This window comes from Myxocyprinus asiaticus, chromosome 6, assembly GCF_019703515.2.
Source record: "Myxocyprinus asiaticus isolate MX2 ecotype Aquarium Trade chromosome 6, UBuf_Myxa_2, whole genome shotgun sequence".
In the NCBI taxonomy this organism is placed as follows: Eukaryota; Metazoa; Chordata; class Actinopteri; order Cypriniformes; family Catostomidae; genus Myxocyprinus; species Myxocyprinus asiaticus.
The window spans coordinates 33,269,832-33,290,938 of NC_059349.1; the positions used below are offsets into that span (position 1 = coordinate 33,269,832).

The 21,107-nt window shown below is 36.4% G+C and overlaps 1 protein-coding gene across 4 annotated transcripts; it reads right to left on the reverse strand.

Moving 5' to 3' along the window:
- Positions 1–52: 52 nt before the first annotated feature.
- Positions 53–18,763, reverse strand: lrrcc1 (leucine rich repeat and coiled-coil centrosomal protein 1). 4 transcript variants are annotated; one of them, XM_051699906.1, is made up of 20 exons: positions 18,635–18,763; positions 17,975–18,075; positions 17,647–17,852; positions 17,366–17,431; positions 17,064–17,231; positions 16,742–16,911; positions 15,418–15,567; positions 15,093–15,292; positions 8,337–8,511; positions 8,062–8,210; positions 6,041–6,245; positions 5,185–5,324; positions 4,827–5,028; positions 3,735–3,920; positions 3,293–3,467; positions 3,044–3,207; positions 2,735–2,943; positions 2,373–2,510; positions 2,156–2,291; positions 53–563 (listed from the first exon to the last, which is right to left on the reverse strand). In XM_051699906.1, exons 2-20 carry the CDS (start codon positions 18,016–18,018, stop codon positions 453–455), a joined length of 2,994 nt encoding a protein of 997 aa, XP_051555866.1. In that variant the 5' UTR covers positions 18,019–18,075; positions 18,635–18,763; the 3' UTR covers positions 53–452. The 4 variants fall into 4 exon arrangements, with proteins under 4 accessions (XP_051555866.1, XP_051555867.1, XP_051555868.1 ...); XM_051699907.1 differs by having other exon boundaries at positions 17,975–18,039; positions 18,635–18,697; XM_051699908.1 differs by lacking the exon at positions 16,742–16,911 and having other exon boundaries at positions 15,418–15,587.
- Between the last annotated feature and the right edge of the window lie 2,344 nt (positions 18,764–21,107).

Here is a 21,107-nt window from a genome sequence, read left to right on the forward strand (position 1 = left end):
ACATAAAACTAAAAACAGTTAAACCATTTTAAAATAGCAAACAGACACAAAATGACGAGTTTATGAATTTAATTATAAAATGTAAAGGAAAAACAGCAAAGGGAAATTGTACATAAAACTGCTTTACATGATGTCATCATTTGTACAAATTATGAATATTTCAAAATGTACTAATAAAACAGGTTTCACAGTAAAGGCCATTTTGTATTTTTGTCATTTGAGACATTAAGCTAAAAAAAAAAAAATTAAAAAAAAGTTAAATGCAGTAGGCTGGACACTCAGTAGTACAATAATTTCATGGTTTGTTCATGTTGGCTGCCAGAATGAGAACGGTTGCATGGGTTACCAAAACTATAGTATATATATATATATATATATATATATATATATATATATATATATATATATATATATATATATATATATATATATATATATATTTCCACTATAGGTTAGAAGTCTTTCAGCACCTGTGTTAGACGTCTCATTTTCTCCTGCATTACCTTTTTATTACTCTCAGTTTCCTCAAGCAGCTGTCGCATTTCCTCTTCCACCTGGAGCACCTGTGGTTTGAAAAAAAAGAAAAAAAGACATCAACTGGCAAACAAAGTAAAAAACATAAACTCTATTTAATGTAGCCTGTGTCGCATTTTTATTTAGCATAGATTTGTTCATGGTTTTCAAGAATAAGGGCATGTATCAAGTGACATTATTTTTGTTGTTAATGTCATAACTCTTGGAGGGCCAGTCTTTGAAGCCCTTTATGTATTTTCCCTAATATTTACAGTGCAATGGCATATAAGCACAGGTAAGACCATGCAAGATTCCTAATCATTGTGATTAGGTCAGTGTACACTGTAAAAAAAATAAATAAATAAAAAAAAAATGTCTGTAATTTTAACGTAAAAGACTGTAAAAATGCTACAGTTAAAAAACGTAAATTGGTTAACGAGTAGTTACTGTAAAATATATGTTACATTTTTTAAATATATTTAAAAAGACAATACATGTAGTTTTACAGTAAAATGTAAAAATAATTTTTTTTTAGATGTAAAAAGTATGATTTTCCTGTATAACTAATGGTTAAAATGTGTATTATGTTTAACAAGAGAGTACATGTACTTTTTATGGTAAATTATTATTAAAATTACGATAAAAACAGTAATCGGGCATTCCCAGAATTCCCTGCATGACCCATTACATTTCATAATATTTTATGGAAATAGTTATGTTTCTTCTTATTTTTAATATCAGTTATGTAATTTGGGGTGTTCTGTGTTATATTTGATGTAGTTTAATGTTTATTGCATAATTTTAATTTCACATGTGTTACCCTGATGGTGTTTAGTGTTTAAGTGTGACACTAAGCACTGTCTCTACATGTTTATTGGTCACTGCTCCTGGAAAGCCACCATTGATGAACTTCATGTCATCATGTGTCTTTCTGTAATTACTATGGTGATTAACAATATATTATATAAAGTGAAAAGCAGATTTCTATAGTTTCAGAAGGTTAATATATTAAGTTTATCATTTAATAATATAAACAACCATAAAATATACCGTAAAAACAACAGTTTTAAACTGTAAAATTTACAGTTGTTCTTTAAAGTTGTTTACATTTTTGCTGTATTTTGTTTTTACATAATTATTCCGGCAACCACAGCTGACAGTTTTTTTTTTTTTTTTTTACATCGTAGATACAACTGCCACAGTTGTAAAAAAAAAAAAAAAAAAAAAAAAAAGAGGTCTAACAGATTCTACCTAACAGATTATTTTAAATAAAAATGTCAAATGGGTCGCATCAGTTTTGTGGTCTGCACTGCAATATTGAGGGAAGTCTGGTTGATGCACGAGCGCTCCAGAAATACAGTAGAGCAGAGTAGATCACTGGCGCTAGTGGTTCTGTGATTGCTCGCATGAAAACCAGGCATCAATAGCACTGCAAAAATATTGCATTGCAGATAAGAAGCATAATTAGCACGTATAAAGCGTAGATCGTGAGCTTATCAGAAATTTTCAACAGAGAGAGAACCATGCCATTGTTCTTTTCCTGCTGTCCGCGACCCAATCCGAACAGACCTGCGACCCACCAGTTGAGATACACTGATCTAAACAACAATACTAAAGTTATTAAATTTAGTGGCAGTAATACCTTCTGATTGGCTTTCTCTATCTGTTTCTGTTTGTCATTTGCAAGACTAAGCAATTCAGCCTGATGGGAAGCCTGCAGAGACTCCAGTTGTCTACGGAAGGCATCGTCCACACAGTGAAGCTTCTCCACTGCCGCTCTAGAAAGACAATAAATCATTTTTTAATGTATAAAATCTTTATTATCTTGGCCAAATGATGACCCGCTGCTCACCTCTTACCTGTGTGCCAGTGAAGCTTTGTCCCGTTCTTCAATGAGAGCTCTCTCCTTGGAATCAAAACCATCCTTCATCCGCTTCACCTGGCTCTCAAGCCTGTTCAATAGCTCTGCCTTTTCCTGCCATTTCTTACTTGAAGCCCTACAAAAGTTGAATTCAATAGCTTTTTTGGTTTGTTGTTGAACTTAATGGATTACTAAGCAACTGTGTGACATATGGAGTGAGACATGAGACAGCCGGCATACAGCCTTTGAAACAGCAATCTAGTGTTTAAAAACCAGTAAGTTAGGGTTATAAAGCTTGGAATCATAACATATTGATGATTATAATTTAACTTCATGTGTCTTGTCTGTGTTATCCCAGACCTGTAGGTCTCTTTGACCTCATTAAGCTCCGCCTCATTATCAAGTAGCTGTTGTTTCAGCTCCTCCTTCCTGAGACTAAGTTGCTCCACTGTGTCTCTGAGCTCCCCTGCAGAAGCTGATTCCTCCTCCAGCTGCTGCTTAAACTTTCGCTGGGCCTGCACACTCTCCTCACGAAGTTTACGGATCTGCTCATCTCGCTCCAGCAGTGCCTAAGACCAACAATTTCACAGAACAACATGAGTCAGGCTGTGAGAACGGACACCACATAAGGTTTTGCTCTCTGGTCAACTGCATTATATGGGACTTTACCTCTTTTAATTTGCGAATAGTCTCTGTCTGATCATCAACAATCTTGGCTTTAATCCTAAGAGTGTCATTGTCTCTCTCATTCCGTTTCTTCTGCGATTCCAGTTCATTTAACAAAACCTCAATTCTGGCCTCTAGTCGACCACGGTCCTGTGATAAGGATGCACCTAACAAAACCACACACACATAATTTTGCAGGAAAATAACCCCAGCTACTTCAAAGTCATATTTTCTTTTAAGTTACTGTTGTACCTTGCTGTGCAAGCTCCTGGCCCCAGATCTTCCTCTCTGCCCGTAGCCCATCTATGACAGACTCTTGAGCAGTAAGCTGGGAGAGCAGCTTGGACTTGTCCCTCTTCAGTAGCTCCACCTGTAGGTTGAGGCACTTATCCTCCTCTAGCCTGGATTCCAATGACTGCACACGGGACTAGCATGCAAAAGCAGAGCATAATGTGGTGTTTGAATACATTATGTAAAGAGTGATTGAAATTACAATTACAACCATTTCAATAGTACAAGAGAACACATGGCTAAATTTTTATACTATGATAATGTTATCTATTGATATGATAGTGTACTAATTTGGTTCAAAGCTATTAAGGACACAACCAAACCAAGAGCATATGGTACTGTAATTATTTTGAAGTAAAATCCTTTGGTCTTTCACACTTTTTCTCAAATGCTCTGAAGATACCTTAAACTCAGTGCTGGCTTCTCGTTTGGCTTTGAGGAGCTCAGCTATTCGAGTTTTCTGCTCCTTCACCATGGCTGTGAGCTCCTGCACCAGAGAAGCTGACTGCTTCTCTTTCTGCTGCGACTGGCTGAGGCTTGACTTGACTTCTAGGAGTTCGGCGGACACTTGATCAAACCCCTCTTTTACCTACAATCACACAAACAGTCAGGGCCTGCATAGATAACCTGTCAACAAAATAAAATTAAAAAAACACTTGGGCAGTTCTGGGGTTAATTTCATTTAAATTGTATGTACTGCACTAAAGGAATATTCCAGGTTCAATACAAGTTAAGCTCAATCGACAGCATTTGTGGTATAATGCTGATGACCACAAAAAATTATTTCGATTCGTCCCTCCTTTTCTTTAAAAAATAAATAAATAAATAAAAATGGAGGTTACAGTAAGACACAATGGAAGTGAATGGGGCCACTTTTTGGAGGGTTTAAAAGGCAGAAATGTGAAGCTTATAATTTTATAAAAGCACTTACATTAATTCTTCTGTTAAAACTCCTGTATTATTTGAGCTGTGAAGTCATTTGTAATTTTTACATTCATTTTAGGGTTTGTTGACATTACATCATCCAAAAATTGGCTTTAACTTTACACAGAAAAGGTTAGTAAGCGATTTTATCACACTAAAATCTTGTTAACACGCATATTGTTTATGTCTAGTGGCTATAATTTTGAAACAGTTTTTTAATGTTTACAGATTGTCCCCATTCACTTACATTGCAAGTGCCTCTCCATTGAACCTTTTTTTTTTTTGCTTTTTTAAAGAAAAGGAGGGATGATTTTTTTGGTGGTAATCAATATTATGCAACAAATGCTGTTGATTGTGCTTAACTTGTATTTAAACTGGAATATTCCTTTAATTTAATTCATTACATATTATCTATATACCTAGAAATGAAAGATTTTCCAAATAACTATACTTGACTTTGTAAACTAGAATCAATCCAATCCTTTCTAAAATGTAATGTCACAAGATCATTGTTTTTATTTTTAAGTCCAAATGTTACCTCACAGTTTAGATTTGCAACAAATGACCCTACCTCTGAGAAACGCTTTGCCTCAATAGTGAGAGCTATGCGAAATTCATCCTCAAGAGAGGCATACTGATTTCGAGCATCAGCAATCTTCTGCTCCATATCAGCCTGTTTCTGGGTAAATCTCTTCTCTGCAGCCTCCACCTCTTTGGTTACAGCCTCCTTAAACTCAGTCCCACCAGGAAGCAGCCGCGACGCAAGCTCTTTCCTGTACCACAAAGTTAAGTACTCAAACAGGTGCAAGATGAAAACAGTTAGAGGTACTTTGCATTTGTAAACCTGTTTTTGTAAAGCAGTCAATCATATTACCACTAAGAAAATGATCATGGACATGATTACAGGTACATGTAGTGCTTTCGTGTACCTGTGCATCTCCTCCCTGGAGGCCAGCAACTCATGCAACTGCTGTAGCTTCTCTGTGTGCTGCCGTGCTGATGCTCTGAGTATTTCAACTTCCCTTTTAAAGGCAGATGCCTTTTTCTCCAACTCCTGAGTCCTTTTCATCTGAGATACCATAACATGTCAGTCACATTTCAAGTTTACAAAGAATTATTCAAATTTGAAAAGTAAATTATATAAATTATTTATAAGTAGATACATTTTGAAGTGGTGCTTCAAGCAACTTTTTCGAAGCAGTTGATTAACGTGTGCAAAAAGTCAGGTGTAAATATTCCATTGACTGTAACTCAATTCAAAATGTAAAGAAGAAACTGCACACATTCGCAATTCAGCCAAATGCCTGTGCTGTGGGAGGGGCAATGGTGGTGATATTTATCTTGAAACTGCTTCTGCAACCATCCCGGAGAAAGTGTCTGGGCATAGGTTAAACTGTCTTACAGTACATACCAAAAATAACAGAGAAAACTGGCCCCTAATGGATTAAAATGTCAACTATTAAGCACCTCATAAGCATTGTTGGGTCTATGCTCTGTTCATTATGTGTTTTTGGCACCATTGTCTGAGTACCTATGCTAACACCATGTCAGCAAATACCCTAAAGTAGCAACTGTTTTCTTTTCATTCATGGTTTAAGACTCTGAACTGGATTCCTCTTTCGCAATACATGAGGCTTGCAGAGCATTTATCTTAACACTCAGATTAAGCTATGGATCCACCCCTAATGAGGTTATGAACTGCCATTTAGGATGCAAAGGCACCTCCGTTAATTTTTTTCAGCCTGTTTATTTAGTTTGATAAGCAACCTTGAAAAGCACTGTTACCTCTTCTGCATGCTGTTGTACCCTGTGAGCCTCTGCCTGGCTCATGCTGTCTTCCAGGCTGCGCAGTGCCCTCTTGTGTTGCTCCTCCCGGTTGTGTGCCTGCTCCAGCTGCTCTAACATAGACCTGTATCTCTCCTCCAATTCCTGCACACGTGTCTGCAATCCTGCTCGATCTGAGCGCTCTTTTAACAACAACTCCTTCAGCCTAAAGTGAGTGAGATCTGTTTTTTAATAATATCTTTGAATCATAATCATTCCTATGTACTGATCATTGTACTTGTCAATCAAGTTTTAGGATATCACTACATTACACAATTATTTTCTTTACACAGTGGCCTATCATTTAATTTTCATTCCTCAAAAAGGATCTGAAAGTGCTCATTTGTTAAATGAATATTCCGGGTTCAATAAAGTTTTAGCTCAATCGACATCATTTGTGGCATAATATTGATTTCCACAAAAATACATTTTGACTTGCCCCTCTTTAAAAAATAAAGCACAAATCTGGATTTCAATGGAAGTGATTAGAGCCAATCTAAAAACGTTAAAATATTCACTGTTTCAAAAGTATAACCGCAAGACATAAATGATGTGCATGTTAAAATGATTTTAGTGTGATAAAGTTATAGCTAATTTTACAATTTAGTTGCCATGACAATGTAATGTCAACAACCCTAAACCGACTGTAAAAACTACAATTTGGACAACTAGCTCAAATAATGCAACACCCACCAAAAATTTGCCCCATTCACTTCCACTGTAAATGCCTCACTGTAACCTCGATTTTTGCTTTTTTTTTAAGAAAAAGATGGACGAGTCGAAATTATTTTTTGTGGTAAACAACATTATGCCACAAATGCTGTTGATTGAGCTTAACTTGTGTTAAACCCGGGATATTTCTTTAACTATAGATTAATCACAAATAAATATTATAATTGACTGACAGCCCTACATTTTATACACGACAACGTCATGTTCATTGTATGTGGTACATTATGGATTGTATTTACACGCAGTGGTGCTCAGCAGGAGAAGAGTTAATGAAACAGATACTGGACTCTGTGAGGCAAGAGTCATTAACAGCAGAGTGCTGCAGGGGTGGCAATAAGAATAGATTGATGATCTGCAGCAGACATGTGCCTGTCACCACGACTTCAATCTGCATTATAATTATGATTTATCACAAGGGGGAGCATGTGGGATATAATATTAGAGCACAGCATCGGGGCCATCATCACGCCCCAGCAACTGGCTCGCAGGTGGGATGGAGGAGCTTCGTAAATATGGGCCCAACAGTGGGGACACTGGAAACTTTCATTTAAATTTAATTATACCAAAGTGTATTCAGATCTCACATTTCAGCCGGAGCTGACACCAATTAGGGTGCCAAGTCCTTGTTGGGAGAGAAAGTTTGATTGAGTGACATAACAGATGTCCAGAGTTGCCGCTAATTGTGTTTATTGTGTGTGGGTAACTGGGTATCTTTATTCAGTTTTTATTTTGAATATCTGCAGTATAATATTTAATTGGGATGCTCATTTCACATTCATTTCAGTCAATTTAATTTCAAGCGATATATAAAAAACAAGAACAATAGAACAAAGGGGCAAAGTAAAAATATATTTCATATGTTATTGTGGCATGAGGGTGTGGTCATGTGTCGGCCTGCGGGAGAGGGAGAGCGGTAAGGCTCGTCACCTGGCTCATAATTATCTCTAACACCTGTCTCTCATTATAGTGATGGCGGAGGGAGATTTAAAAGGCACGCCAAAACATCAGAGAGGGAGAGAGAGAATGGCCAGAAAGCACACCAGACGAACAGAGAGAGAGAGTACTTTCTCATTTATTTATGAACTTTTTGTTTTGAAGGTTACCGTCAATTTTGTGTAAAAGCTGACAATTAAAAAGACTGACCTCGAATCCGCTTCGTTGTCTCCTCACTCATCCATTGCCCACGAACTTAGAACATTTCTACAGTATTATTTCATATATTATAAAGAGAGGACTCTGTGTGTTCTCACCTGTCTGTGGTGTGTAAGGCCAAACTCTGAAGATCCTTCTCCTCACTAGCTTGAGTCTGTAGGCTTTTAACCTCTCCAGCAAGCCTCTTCATAGCCTGCTCTGCTTTCCAGCGTCGCTCCCGTTCCTGGTCTCGCTCTTCTACTATTGCCTAAATGTTAACATACACTTACAAACGTTATTTCCTTTTTTGCAAACTTACATATACCTGTCCACTTCATTTAGAGGAGAATATAACTTTATGTTAGACAAAAGCAGCCTAGTTTACATAGCATACCCTGTAGGTTTCCTCTTGAGACTGAGTTGAGGGTTTTTTAGGACTTGCTCTGACTGTTTGGGGGGCCTTTTTAACAGAATCTACTGTTTCCACAGACCCAGTGCTCTGGACTGATGCCCTCCTACGGGGGCCAACAGCCTGCTTTGAGGACCTCTTCTTCTGTGTGTCTGTTACACTGCAATGGAAATGAAAGCTATTTCAGAAGGGAATTGATAATAAGTGAAAATAATATGAAAACATTCCAATAGTCTCATCAGACTTCACATCTTTAACAGTTCTTGGACACTATGACCAATTATTTAGAATATATACACTACCGGCCAAAAGTTTTTGAACAGTTGACCGAAATGTTTCACATGATCTTAAAAATCTTTTGATCTGAAGGCGTATGCTTAAATGTTTGAAATTAGTTTTGTAGACAAAAATATAATTGTGCCACCATATTAATTTATTTCATTATAAATCTAAAATGTAATTAAAAAAAAACAAGTTTTTGAAATTGATGACTTGGACCAAATAATAAAGAAAAGCAGCCAATAAGTGCCCAACATAGATGGGAACTCCTTCAATACTGTTTAAAAAGCATCCCAGGGTGATACCTCAAGAAGTTGGTTGACCGCGAAGGGTGACTACTTTGAAGATGCTAAAATATAACACTGTTTTGATTTATTTTAGATTTTGTTTAGTCACAACATAATTCCCATATTTCCATTTATGTTATTCCATAGTTTTAATGACTTTACTATTATTCTAAAATGTGAAAAAAAAAAAAAAAAATTATAATAAAGAATGAGTAAGTGTTTCAAAACTTTTGACCAGTAGTGTGTGTGTGTGTGTATATATATATATATATATATATATATATATATATATACAGCTCTGGAAAAAATTAAGAGACCACTGCAAAATTACCAGTTTCTCTGGATTTACTATTTTACATGTATGTGTTTGAGTAAAATGAACATTTTTGTTTTATTCTATAAAGTACTGACAACACTTGTCCCAAATTCAAAAATAAAAATATTGTAATTTAGAGCATTTATTTTCAGAAAATGACAAGTGGTGAAAATAACAAAAATATGCAGTGTTTTTAGACCTTGAATAATGCAAAGAATATGCATATTCATTTTTAAACAACACAATACTAATGTTTTAACTCAGGAAGAGTTGAGAAATCAGTATTTGGTGGGATAATCACAGCGTTCATGCGTCTTGGCATGCTTTCTACCAGTCTTTTACATTGCTTTTGGGTGACATTATGCCACTCCTGGCACAAAAATACAAGCAGCTCGGCTTTGTTTGATGGCTTGTGGCCATCCATCTTCCTCTTGATCACATTTCAGAGGTTTTCAATGGGGTTCAGGTCTGGAGATTGGGCTGGCCATGACAGGGTCTTGATCCGGTGCTCCATCTACACCTTGATTGACCTGGCTATGTTGCATGGAGCAATGTTCTGCTGGAAAAACCAATCCTCAGAGTTAGGGAACATTGTCAGAGCAGAATGAAGCAAGTTTTCTTCAAACAAAGCCAAGCTGCTTGAATTTTTGTGCCAGGAGTGGCATAAAGTCACCCAACAGCAATGTGAAAGACTGGTAGAGAGCATGCCAAGACGCATGAAAGCTGTGATTGAAAATCAGGGTCATTCCACCAAATATTGATTTCTGAACTCTTCCCAAGTTAAAACATTAGTATTGTGTTGTTTAAAAATGAATAAGAACTTGTTTTCTTTGCATTACTTGAGGTCTAAAAACACTGCATCTTTTTGTTATTTTGACCAGTTGTCACTTTCTGCAAACAACTGCTCTAAATGATGATATTTTTATTTGGAATTTGGGAGAAATGTTGTCAGTACTTTATAAAATAAAACAAAATTGTTCATTTTATTAAAATACATATCTATAAATAGTAAATCCAGAGAAACTAATAATTTTGCAGTGGTCTCTTAATTTTTTCCAGAGTTGTATGTATTTGTGTGTGTGTGTGTGTGTGTGTGTGTGTGTATATGTATATATATAGTATATATATATATATATATATATATATATACACACACACACACACACACACACACACACACACACACACACAGGTGGCCAAAAGTTTGGAATAATGTACAGATTCTTCAAAGAGTTCTCATCGAATATCCTCCACATGCAGCAATGACAACTTTGCAGATCCTTGGCATTCTAGCTGTCAGTTTGTCCAAATTCTCAGGTGACATTTCACCCCACACTTCCTGTAGCACTCGCCGCAGATGTGGCTGTCTTGTCGGGCACTTCTCACACAACTTACAGTCTAGCTGATCCCACAAAAGCTCAATGGGGTTAAGATCCATAACACTCTTTTCCAAATATCTGTTGTCCAATGTCTGTGTTTCTTTGCCCACTCTAACCTTTTCTTTTTGTTTTCTGTTTCAAAAGTGGCTTTTTCTTTGCAATTCTTCCCATAAGGCCTGCACCCCTGAGTCTTCTCTTTACTGTTGTACATGAAACTGGTGTTGAGCGGGTAGAATTCAAAGAAGCTGTCAGCTGAGGACATGTGAGGTGTCTATTTCTCAAACTAGAGACTTTGATGTACTTATCCTCTTGATTTGTTGTATCTGGGCCCTCCACGTCTCTTTCTGTCCTTGTTAGTGCCAGTTGTCCTTTGTCTTTGAAGACTCTAGTGTACACCTTTGTATGAAATCTTCCGTTTTTTTGGCAATTTCAAGCATTGTATAGCCTTTATTCCTTAAAACAATGATTGACTGATGAGTTTCTAGAGAAAGCTGTTTCTTTTTTGCCATTTTTGACCTAATATTGACCTTAAGACATGCCAGTTACTCAAGGATAAGGTGTTGGAGTGATGACTGCTGGAAATGGGGCCTGTCTAGGTTTGATCAAAAATGACTTTTTTCAGTATTGTCCTGACTACTGTTTGTGATCAGTTGAATGCCACTTTGGTGAACTGAAGTACCAATTTCCTTCCGAAACAGCAAAATCTTTAAATTATTCCAAACTTTTGGCCGCCACTGTGTGTGTGTGTAAACACACACACACACACACACACACACACACACACACACACACACACTGATGAGCCAAAACATTATGACCACTAACAGGTGAAGCGAATAATGCTGGTCATCTCCTAACAAGGCCATATGTCAAGGTCTGGGTAGATTAGACATAGTCAACTTGTTGAATGCAGGAAAAATTAGCAGGAGTAAAGGCCTGAGCAACTTTGACAAGGGCCAAATTGTTATGGCCAGATGACTGGGTGAAATGACCAGTCTGAAACAGCAAGGCTTGTGGGGTGCTCCCAGTCAGCAGACCAGGTACACCCCTTCATGGCACTGCTATTCCCTCGTGCCGCCAAAACAGCGCCAACCCACGCTATTCTTCTCACCACAATTGTATAGAGCAGTTATCTGAGTTACCGTAGACTTTCAGTTCGAAACAAGTCTGGCCATTCTCTGTTAACCTGTCTCATCAACAAGGCATTTCCGTCCACAGAACTGCCACTCACTGGATGTTTTTTGTTTTTGCACCATTCTGAGGAAATTCTAGAGACTGTTGTGTTTGAAAATCCCAGGAGATCAACAGTTACAGAAATACCCAAACCAGCCCATCTGTCACCAACAACCATGCCACGGTCCAAATCACTGAGATCAAATTTTTCCCCATTCTGATGGTTGATGTGAACATTAACTGAAGCTTCTGACCCAGATCTGCATGATTTTATGCACTGCACAGCCACCACAAGATTGGCTGATAAGATAATTGCATGGATGATTGTTGGTGCCAGGCGGGCTGGTTTGAGTATTTTTGTAACTGCTGATCTCCTGGGATTTTCACGCACAACAGTCTCTAGAATTTACTCCGAATGGTGCCAAAAACAAAAAACATCCAGTGAGTGGCAGTTCTGTGGATGGAAATGCCTTGTTGATGAGAGAGGTCAACTGAGAATGGCCAGACTGGTTCGAACTGACAAAGTCTACGGTAACTCAACTAACAGCTCTGTACAATTGTGGTGAGAAGAATATCATCTCAGAGTGCTATTCTGAGATGCGGGTTGGTGCTGTTTTGGTGGCACGAGGGGGACCTACACAATATTAGGCAGGTGGTTTTAATGTTGTGGCTGATCGGTGTATACACTACCGGTCAAATTTTTGAAACACTTATTCTTTATTATAATTTTTTTTTCTTCACATTTTAGAATAATAGTAAAGTCATCAAAACTATGGAATAACATAAATGGAACAATGGGAATTATGTTTTGACTAAACAAAATCCAAAATAAATCAATATTAAATAATTAATAAATTGTTGCATCTTAATAGACTACAATAACATGGAAATGGAGAGACAGCTTGCAAGTTTTCATGAAGCCAAATGAACTGTTACTGAGAGCATAATCAATCATGTGTGCAAGCAATTTTAAGTGGGAGGAGCAAAGACAATTAATAAACTACCTTGTTTACTAGACTAAGGCAAAGCCTTTGTATGAAAAGCAGAGCAACTTTTCTATGCCTTTAAACCTTATTTTCTTAGATGCACCATACCCTCTTTACATATTCCAAGGTGGATGCACTGTATTGAGTAACACTGCAGCAAGTAAATATTTGGAGCAGCCTCTCAAACTATTCAATTCCTGTGCTGGAGCAAATTACTGTTGATGTAATCAAGTAAACTGTAACTGTGCAATTGAAGAACGAATTCTCAATCAGTACTCGAAAATTGTTAAGTCAAAATATACATTAATTGTACAGAACTGTGCAAAAGTTGTATGCAGTTGTTTTTAAATGCTGTATAGTGAGGGAAAATGTTGTATAGAGAGGATTGTTTTTCTTTTTAAATGGCATGAATAATATTTATTTATCAATTTACTTCATACAAAGGGCAGTAAACATAAAAAAAATCCATATTTGGCGTGACCATCCTATGCCTTTAAAAAGCACCAATTCCCCTAGGTACACTTGTGCACAGTTTTTTAAGGTTGTTGGCAGTTTGTTCCAAACATCTTAGAGAACTTGCCACAGTCTCAATTGCTACTGTCTCTTCATGTTATCCAAGACTAACTCAATGATGTTGAGATCCGGGCTCTGTGGGGCCAAACTATCTGTTGCAGGATTCCTTGTTCTATTCTATTTGCAAAATAAATGTTTGGAAATCTAAATTTATATTTCCTATAGACACACTAAAGCAGAAGATATAAAATAACCATCTTAAGACAAATGTTTTTGTGAAACATCTAATGTTCCTAAGACTTTTGCACAGTACTGTACACTACTGGGTAAAAAAATGGGCCAAGCCCAAAATGGCAAAACATTAAGCTTTCAATGATCTTAACCACAAATCACTGGTCAGGAAATTAGCAAGAACTGAACAAATAGATAATATAACTTAGTATGGGATAGTTTTTCCCTTTGATTTCTTTAAATATTTATGCCTTGTGGGTAAACATTTTTACAGACAGAAGAGTCAATGTTGTTCCACTCAATGCTGATGGCTTCAAACAGTCGATGAGAAGTTGAAAAACGTTTCCCATTCAAATTTGGACTCTGACCAGGCCAAAATATGAGCCTGATAGACTTGTTCTCAAGCCACTTGTTGGATGTCTTTGCAGTGTGCGTAGGAGCATTGTCTTTTTGAAAAATAGCATCTGATCATTCCTCTTTAGAAAATAACTTTTCAATTGTGGGATGCAAGCCTTTCTGCAATATCCTCCTGTACTCCAAAGCATTAAATTACTTTTCACAGTGAAGCGGCTCCCTACACCATGACATCTCTTCCTCCATGCTTCACTGTGGTAGAGATGCATTCACTATTGCATTTCTCACCAGATCTTCGAAGACACCTCTCTGGAGCATCATCATGCAACTCAAATCATGATTCATCACTCCACACAACTCTGCTGAACCACTGAATAAAACTTTCCATATTCTGCCAAAAGTTGGCTTTTTTTTTTCCTGTATTTGAGAACTGCAGGTGCATGAAAAGGCTTTGGGCCTTCCAGATCCTTCCTTTCTGGCAACGTCACCTGTCGTTTCAAAGCGTTGACCTGTTCTCTTTATAGCTGATAAAGAAATAGGGATTTTTTCTGTCTTGTAAACCTTGTAGGGTCTTGTAAACTTCAGAATAGCTACAGTTGGCCTGACGCAGACCAGCTATGCTGTTTCTGACAGCAACACCTGCATGATATTTTGCTGTTTTTGGAGCAGATTTTCTCACTCCTTTACCATGGGACTCACAACACTGCATATTGTAGATCTCTCCCTGCTCTATCACTCCTGGTTTCATTTATGAGCTTGTTATCAGGCCTTTGATGAGCTGCATCTGGTGTGGCAGATCACCAACTAATGACTAATCTTTTAAGAAAAAAGAAGATCCCAGAAAAACATCCCAGAAGATATTTTTGGAACATTTTGTACACCCAGACATGTGTTAGTTTGAATTTTATATGAAACATTTAAATCAATATCATGATTTTATCTTTGCATACAAGAAGAATATATAAGTGAATTTCCCTGTTTCCAGCTTTTTCCCCAAACAGTTCACTGCAGCAAAAGTTCATGAGCAAATGGTGGCACAGAAGTGCACCGGTAGTGCATTTGTTTAATTCTTGCTAAATCCCTGACAAATGATTTGTTGTGGAGACCATTAAAAGCTTAATGTTTTGCCATTTTGGGCTTAGCCCATTTTTTTGGCCAGAAGTGTACATTTTGACATTATTATTCAAAATATTCATTTACATTATACATAAAAGTTACTGCACCAGTCAGACTGTTTGGGTTTGGTGTCCTTAGTCATCTTTTTCCCCGCAGCTCCTCTGGGATAAGTAGGGATTCTAGAACGCTGTTGGCTCTCTTTTCCACTGTCACATTCACTCTCCGATGTCTGATCAATGTCTCTCTTAGCTTTACGTACCACAGAAGGTAAAGCAGAGCTTGTGTTAAAGCCACCCCCTGTTGGGACCTATGTACAAATGTAAAATATAGAAAAAAAATATGTATTCATATTCTAAAATTCAAACTGTACAATTTTAATGAAAAGACTGAAATATCTGATAACTGAAATGCAATTATCCACAGGATCACTACCTTTTTAAAGAGGTGGGAAACCTGCTGCTCTAGCTTTTTAATACGCAGCTCATTTTCTTGATTTTCTGTGGTTGATTTTCCAACTCGCTGTCGAAACTTGGTCAATACCTCATCAATCCGTGGAGTAGTGAGAGTAGCATCTGACTTTGCCTTCATAAAAAAGAAACAAACTGAACATGCAGACAGTTACATTCTCATCCCAAGTTAATGCAAATGTCAATGCTCATCTTAAAAGCAGATAAAATCTCAGGAAGGAAATAAAATAAAATAAAAAAACTAGAGCTGTCAGATTTAACGCGTTAAGGCATTTGATTAATTTAAAATGTTTAACTCGTACATTTTTCTTAATCGCGATTCATGTATTTATCGTAAATACAGCATAAACCCTAGTGTAAAGGGCGGAAACTTTGTAATGTGTCCGCCCAGAGTCATTACACAGATGCACACGCCACAGCACCAGAGCCCTTCTACCAAGGAGAGCCTACAAGCTTAGCATTAGTGGCAGTCCCATAGACATTCTATGGGCGGAACTGTTTTACATTTATTCATTTGGCAGATGCTTTTACCCAAAGCTTCTTACAAAAGAGGAAAACATAAGCGAATCATCTTCAGGAGACAGTGGTATGAAAAAGTGCCAAATTACAAAGTTTCACTAGCATCAGAATAGCAGTCAAAACAGATTAAAGTGCTACAAGATTTTTTCATTAATTCTTTTTAGTTTTAACACACTAAAGTTGACCGTTACGCTCTCTCCTATGAATGAGCCGCAGATGTTGTTATCTCTTAATAAAATTATCTCTTGTGACTGAAATTAAGTATTTTTCAGCCTATGTAAGGCACATGGTGAGTTTAAAGCGGCGCTCGATGCTGGCGTTGACTCTCTGACGCGAATCATGAATGCAGCTTCATGATTGCTGTAACAAAACAGATAGCCACAGTCTACCGGCAGATTAATATTGTGGATGATGAGAGTTTAAGAGATTTAATGCCCATAGCAATGAATATGCAACCTATGTGGGGACTAGTTCTTTCAACTCCCACTTAAACTTTGGGAAACGTTTAATGTTACTTGAATTGGTGATATTTTAGTGCATTTCTATATTAATATTGTGGAAGGCTTTGTTTGGAAAATGTTAATAAAGCATTATATTGCTACATTTTGTTTTGTTTTTCTGGAAATAAATTAATTTTGACAAGAAAAGAAGTATATACTGTATAGTGTCAAATTTCAGCACTTTCAAAATCAAACTACAAAAAATTATGCGATTAATCGCAATTAAAAATGTAATCGTGTCAGCACTATAAAAAAACATAACAAGTTTACCAGTTCTCCATTAGCACCAGTGTCTGATGAAATTAGAAACTCGAGAAAATCCTCAAGACCAGGAACATCCATGGGACTGTCCTCTGCTAAAGCAAATGCATTTCCCAGGCGATCTACTCCATCTAATGTAATGACTTGATGCAGAGATTGCAGAACTATCTCCCTGTAGCCTACAAACAGGGGAAAAACATAGTGAAAAAAAAAAAAAACTAACAGCTTCCTTATTTTATTATTTCAAACTTTTCACAACAGCTCCAATACATGTTAAATATCCTGCTTGTTTTAAGGAAGGAATCTGATATATTTTTTATTTTAAACAAACCTGGCAATGAGCAGACTGGATTCTGTGTGCCGTCCTTGCAAAGAGTAACATCTTTTAAATTCTGCAGACCCAACAAGCACTGCAGCAGATGGTTCATACTATCCAAGTGATTGCTGTGGAGCTGCAGGTGTTTTAGTTTGTACTCAGCTCCATGAAGATATAAGAGGCCTGAAAGCACAATGTCGAGCAAAATGTCAAATTGTTAACAGAGATAAACCAAACGACTCAGGTCCTGCATGTATACATAATAAATTTATAATGAACACATTTGCTAGAAATGATCATATAATATTCCAACCTACCCGTTAGGTCATTTATTTGATTGTAGGCCAAATTTAGTCTTGTGAGGTTTGTTAGTCCATTTAGCCCTGAAAATAATCAACATATTAAGAGATTACATAACAAAGAAACACAATTAGAAGTATGTTACAGGAAGGTTAAGTAAAAAAAAAAAAATTAAAAAAATTTAAAAAAGCATACTTCCATTTTACCACCCCTCTAACATTGTTTTGAAATATAAAAATGATACTACAAGGGGAACAAATGATTACCAATTTTTCTGCCTCAAAAATCTGAGCTTTACCTTCCACCTTGGTGATTAAGTTGCAAGACAGGTTTAATGTACGCAGTGAGGACAGTGAAGCTAATCCCTCTATACGACAGATCTGATTGGATGACAGGTCCAGATGTCGAATGTGCCATGCTGTGGTCAAGCCCTCAATCTTAGAAAGGCGATTACAGTGAAGATTCAGCGATGAAATGCTGGGGTTCAGTGGGACCTCTAGTAGACTAAAAACAAAACTCTTCAGTGAAGTCAACATTAGAAACTACAGTAATTAAAATATAATCCAGCCAGCAAGCCTGTAAAGGCACTGTTTCTGTAAAACTAGTTTAGAATCTGTAAAGCTCACCTTGAAATATCCTTATCGATTAGACAGAGCTCTCCAGCAGCCATTAGCTGCTACAGACAGTGACACTGTGTCCACAACAAACTCTTTATTAGCCTGTCAAACTGAGGGATGGTTTAAAAAAGCAATGACCAAATAACTCACAACAACAACATATGATAGAGTATTTGAGGTACACCATAACGTGTTACTGTTTCACATAGTCAGACATTCATTTACTATGCCCTCGAGTAAAGAACAAAGTGAACTGGACCAAAATAGGTGTTAAATCATCTCCTTGCTTCAGATAATTAATTACAAGTCTAAAATTTCAAATAAAACAGTTTGAGACACAGGACGTCCGTCAACTCAATACTTGACAACACAACGCAAAAATGTAAACAAAGCCCTGTTCGACCCATAAAAAACACGGATCGGCTAATTTGCCAATACTTCAAGTGTTGTTTACGGGTTTATTATTAACGAGGATTTTGAGCAGCCAGTGTTGTATAAAAGAAAACAAACAATATGAGGACAATACTGATAAATTATAAACAAAGACAAAGTGATTTTGTATTTGCTTGTACTTTCAGCGTTTATTTTTGTTTATTCCAAAGTAACTCGTTAACCTTCGTCTAACTAATACAAATGCTAATGCGTAAAAAGTGCTTATATTGTACTTACTTAACCGAGGTGTGTTAAACTTGAATTGTCTGCAGAGGACTCAAAGCTGTCCATGATATTTAGCCGCGGTAGAAGTTAAAAGTCCCGCTTAGCAGTAATTCATGTTCGTGTCTACAAGGGATCCCTCTCTCGTCAACTTCTCGCGCATGCGCGTTCTGTTGAGATGCTTTCACCTGTGCTTTTTAGCTCGCATCTCAGCGTATTAATGATGGAAAGCATTAGAAACTTAAGTCATATAAATAATATAACATTATTATTATTATTATTATTATTATAGAGTGACTATTTGCACTAGGTGTAAATACCTGCCACATAATGCAGCTATTTGCACTGAAATGTTCTGGTGGAAACAAACAAAGACAAACTGCTCTTTGAATGTTTCTGCTCTGCAATGGCTTAGTGTGATAAGACGGCGTGAATGTGCTTTTTCTATGAGAATGACCTGGGTTTTAATCCCCTTTTGACCCAGTTTTCCCTATCCTGTTTACTGTCTCCACTCTTGATATTTTTCTTTAATACTACTTAAAATAATAAATAAAATGAATATAAATGCTGATTTCCTTGCAGTGATAGGTTGGTGTAGGATATCTGTGGGTCTCTAAATAAACACACTGCAGTGATGCCCTGTTAGTTTTTAATTAGGGGTGCGCATAGTATCTGTCCAACACTATTTGCACTTAGTGTAAAGATGTTGCTGTTTACAGTGCAAATAGCCTCTGCCTTATTATTATTATTATTATTATTAATAAATCCTGTTGTCTTCTTGAAATCTCATATAGCATCCCATGTTTCTTGGATACAGTAATTGACAGAAGTTCATGTTAAGGCACTTATTACTTTAAATCTTAGATTGTGTTAGTGTGGCTTAACTGACATTAATAGTAATTCATGAATTTAAAATAGTTTGTGTTGAAAAAAAACTAGCTGCTGTTTAAAGACGTTTATCTCTTTTTTCCAGTCGAACCGCAAAGAAAAATGCAAACAAATGGGTCCCCACTCAAGATATACGTTCACTGAAGTGTGGATGCAATCTTTGTTTATTAAAATACAAGACTGCATTGAAGTGGATTTGAACCCAGAGCTTTTCATAATGGTGTATGTTACCGCTTGACCACCCAATCTGACTCTTAATATTTAAGCTGACTGATGTACTTCTCCACTGACCAACAATACCTCATGACTGAAAGTAGCAGATGTAGGGCTCAAGTTATCAAATTTATTGTGGGAAATATTTATTTTAGAGCTTGAACTGATCATCAAAACTGATAGTTCATCAAAACAGACAATTTGAAATAATCTTTTACGAGCGAATCTCGTTGCTGTGCGACTTCAAATTAACGCTGTGTAAGAATCTCGCGAGATTGACGAGAGAGGGATCCCTTCTAGACACGACCATAATTCATGTCTAGTACTTCCGGGCATACAGTCACTTCCTGTATACGGCTTCATTTTTATTTTTTCTTCTTCTTTTTTTTCTCAAATACAAAATAACAATAACAATAATTGCAAGAAAATCAGTAAAAAATAACATAATACAAATAAATAAATAAATACTATATACATTGAAATCAAATCCATATCTCTAATTGCAAAATAAATAAATAAAAAAAATCTTAAAAAGGATAATATTTCAAGGCTTTACAACAAATCTATAGTCTTTATTACTTTGGTGTTCCTTACACCATCCAATGCTTTAAGATACTGAGAAAGCTCAAACTACCTGTATACGGCTTCCCTTTTGTTCGTAACGCTGTTATGACGTCTTTTGTCATGAGAAAGACGTTAAAGAAACGCTGAAGCAGAGCTGTTGTTTTTTTGTGATATACATATACCTTGGAAATGTGAAAGATTTAGATGAGCTCTTGATTTGGAGCAAAGCAAAATGAAACCGGCTCTGTTTCAAATCTTAGAGAGCTCCCTACCTAGTGTGCATAATTGTGTTCCATTAATCCAGTAGGCAGCTCGGTTTTAAGGAACAGTCACTGTCCAAAACATTTCTGTCTGGTTTTATTCGCTGTTTTTGTTTTTTTTTAATATAAAATTACGACACTATGCAGATGAGTTATTATCTTTTTCACTCAATTATGTCATAAAAACTACATCTTTTCTCGCAATAACAAGATATTAGGCCTATTTCATAAAACAACATATTTTCTCATAATAACGAGATATTATGTCATAAAAACATCAACAAAGATTCTCACTCACTCACTCAAAATTTTTTTTTTTAAGATTTACACATTTCAATTTAATAACAAAATTCTATTAAAACTGAAATGAGTAATCTTTAATAAAAAGAAGCAAAAAAATAAAAATAAAAAAATAGGCTATAATATTTTTTGAACGTTTAAGTTAATTTAGATTCAGCAAATGCATTGAAAGTTTATTCATCATTGCACATTTTATTAGCAAATAAAATGTCAACCAAAAAACAATATTTTATTTTATTACTGTCATTAGCCTACAGTGCCTC

What these genes read in the sequence shown, in the direction of transcription:
- lrrcc1 (XM_051699906.1), bottom strand. Translation starts at nt 18,018, where the DNA reads ATGGCTGCTGGAGAGCTCTGTCTAATCGATAAGGATATTTCAAG. An exon ending in CCAGGAGCTTGCACAGCAAG is followed by an intron (nt 3,208 to 3,292) that starts GTACAACAGTAA and finishes TGGTTTTGTTAG; the next exon opens with GTGCATCCTTATCACAGGAC. An exon ending in TAGAGAAAGCCAATCAGAAG is followed by an intron (nt 564 to 2,155) that starts GTATTACTGCCA and finishes TTCAAACCACAG; the next exon opens with GTGCTCCAGGTGGAAGAGGA.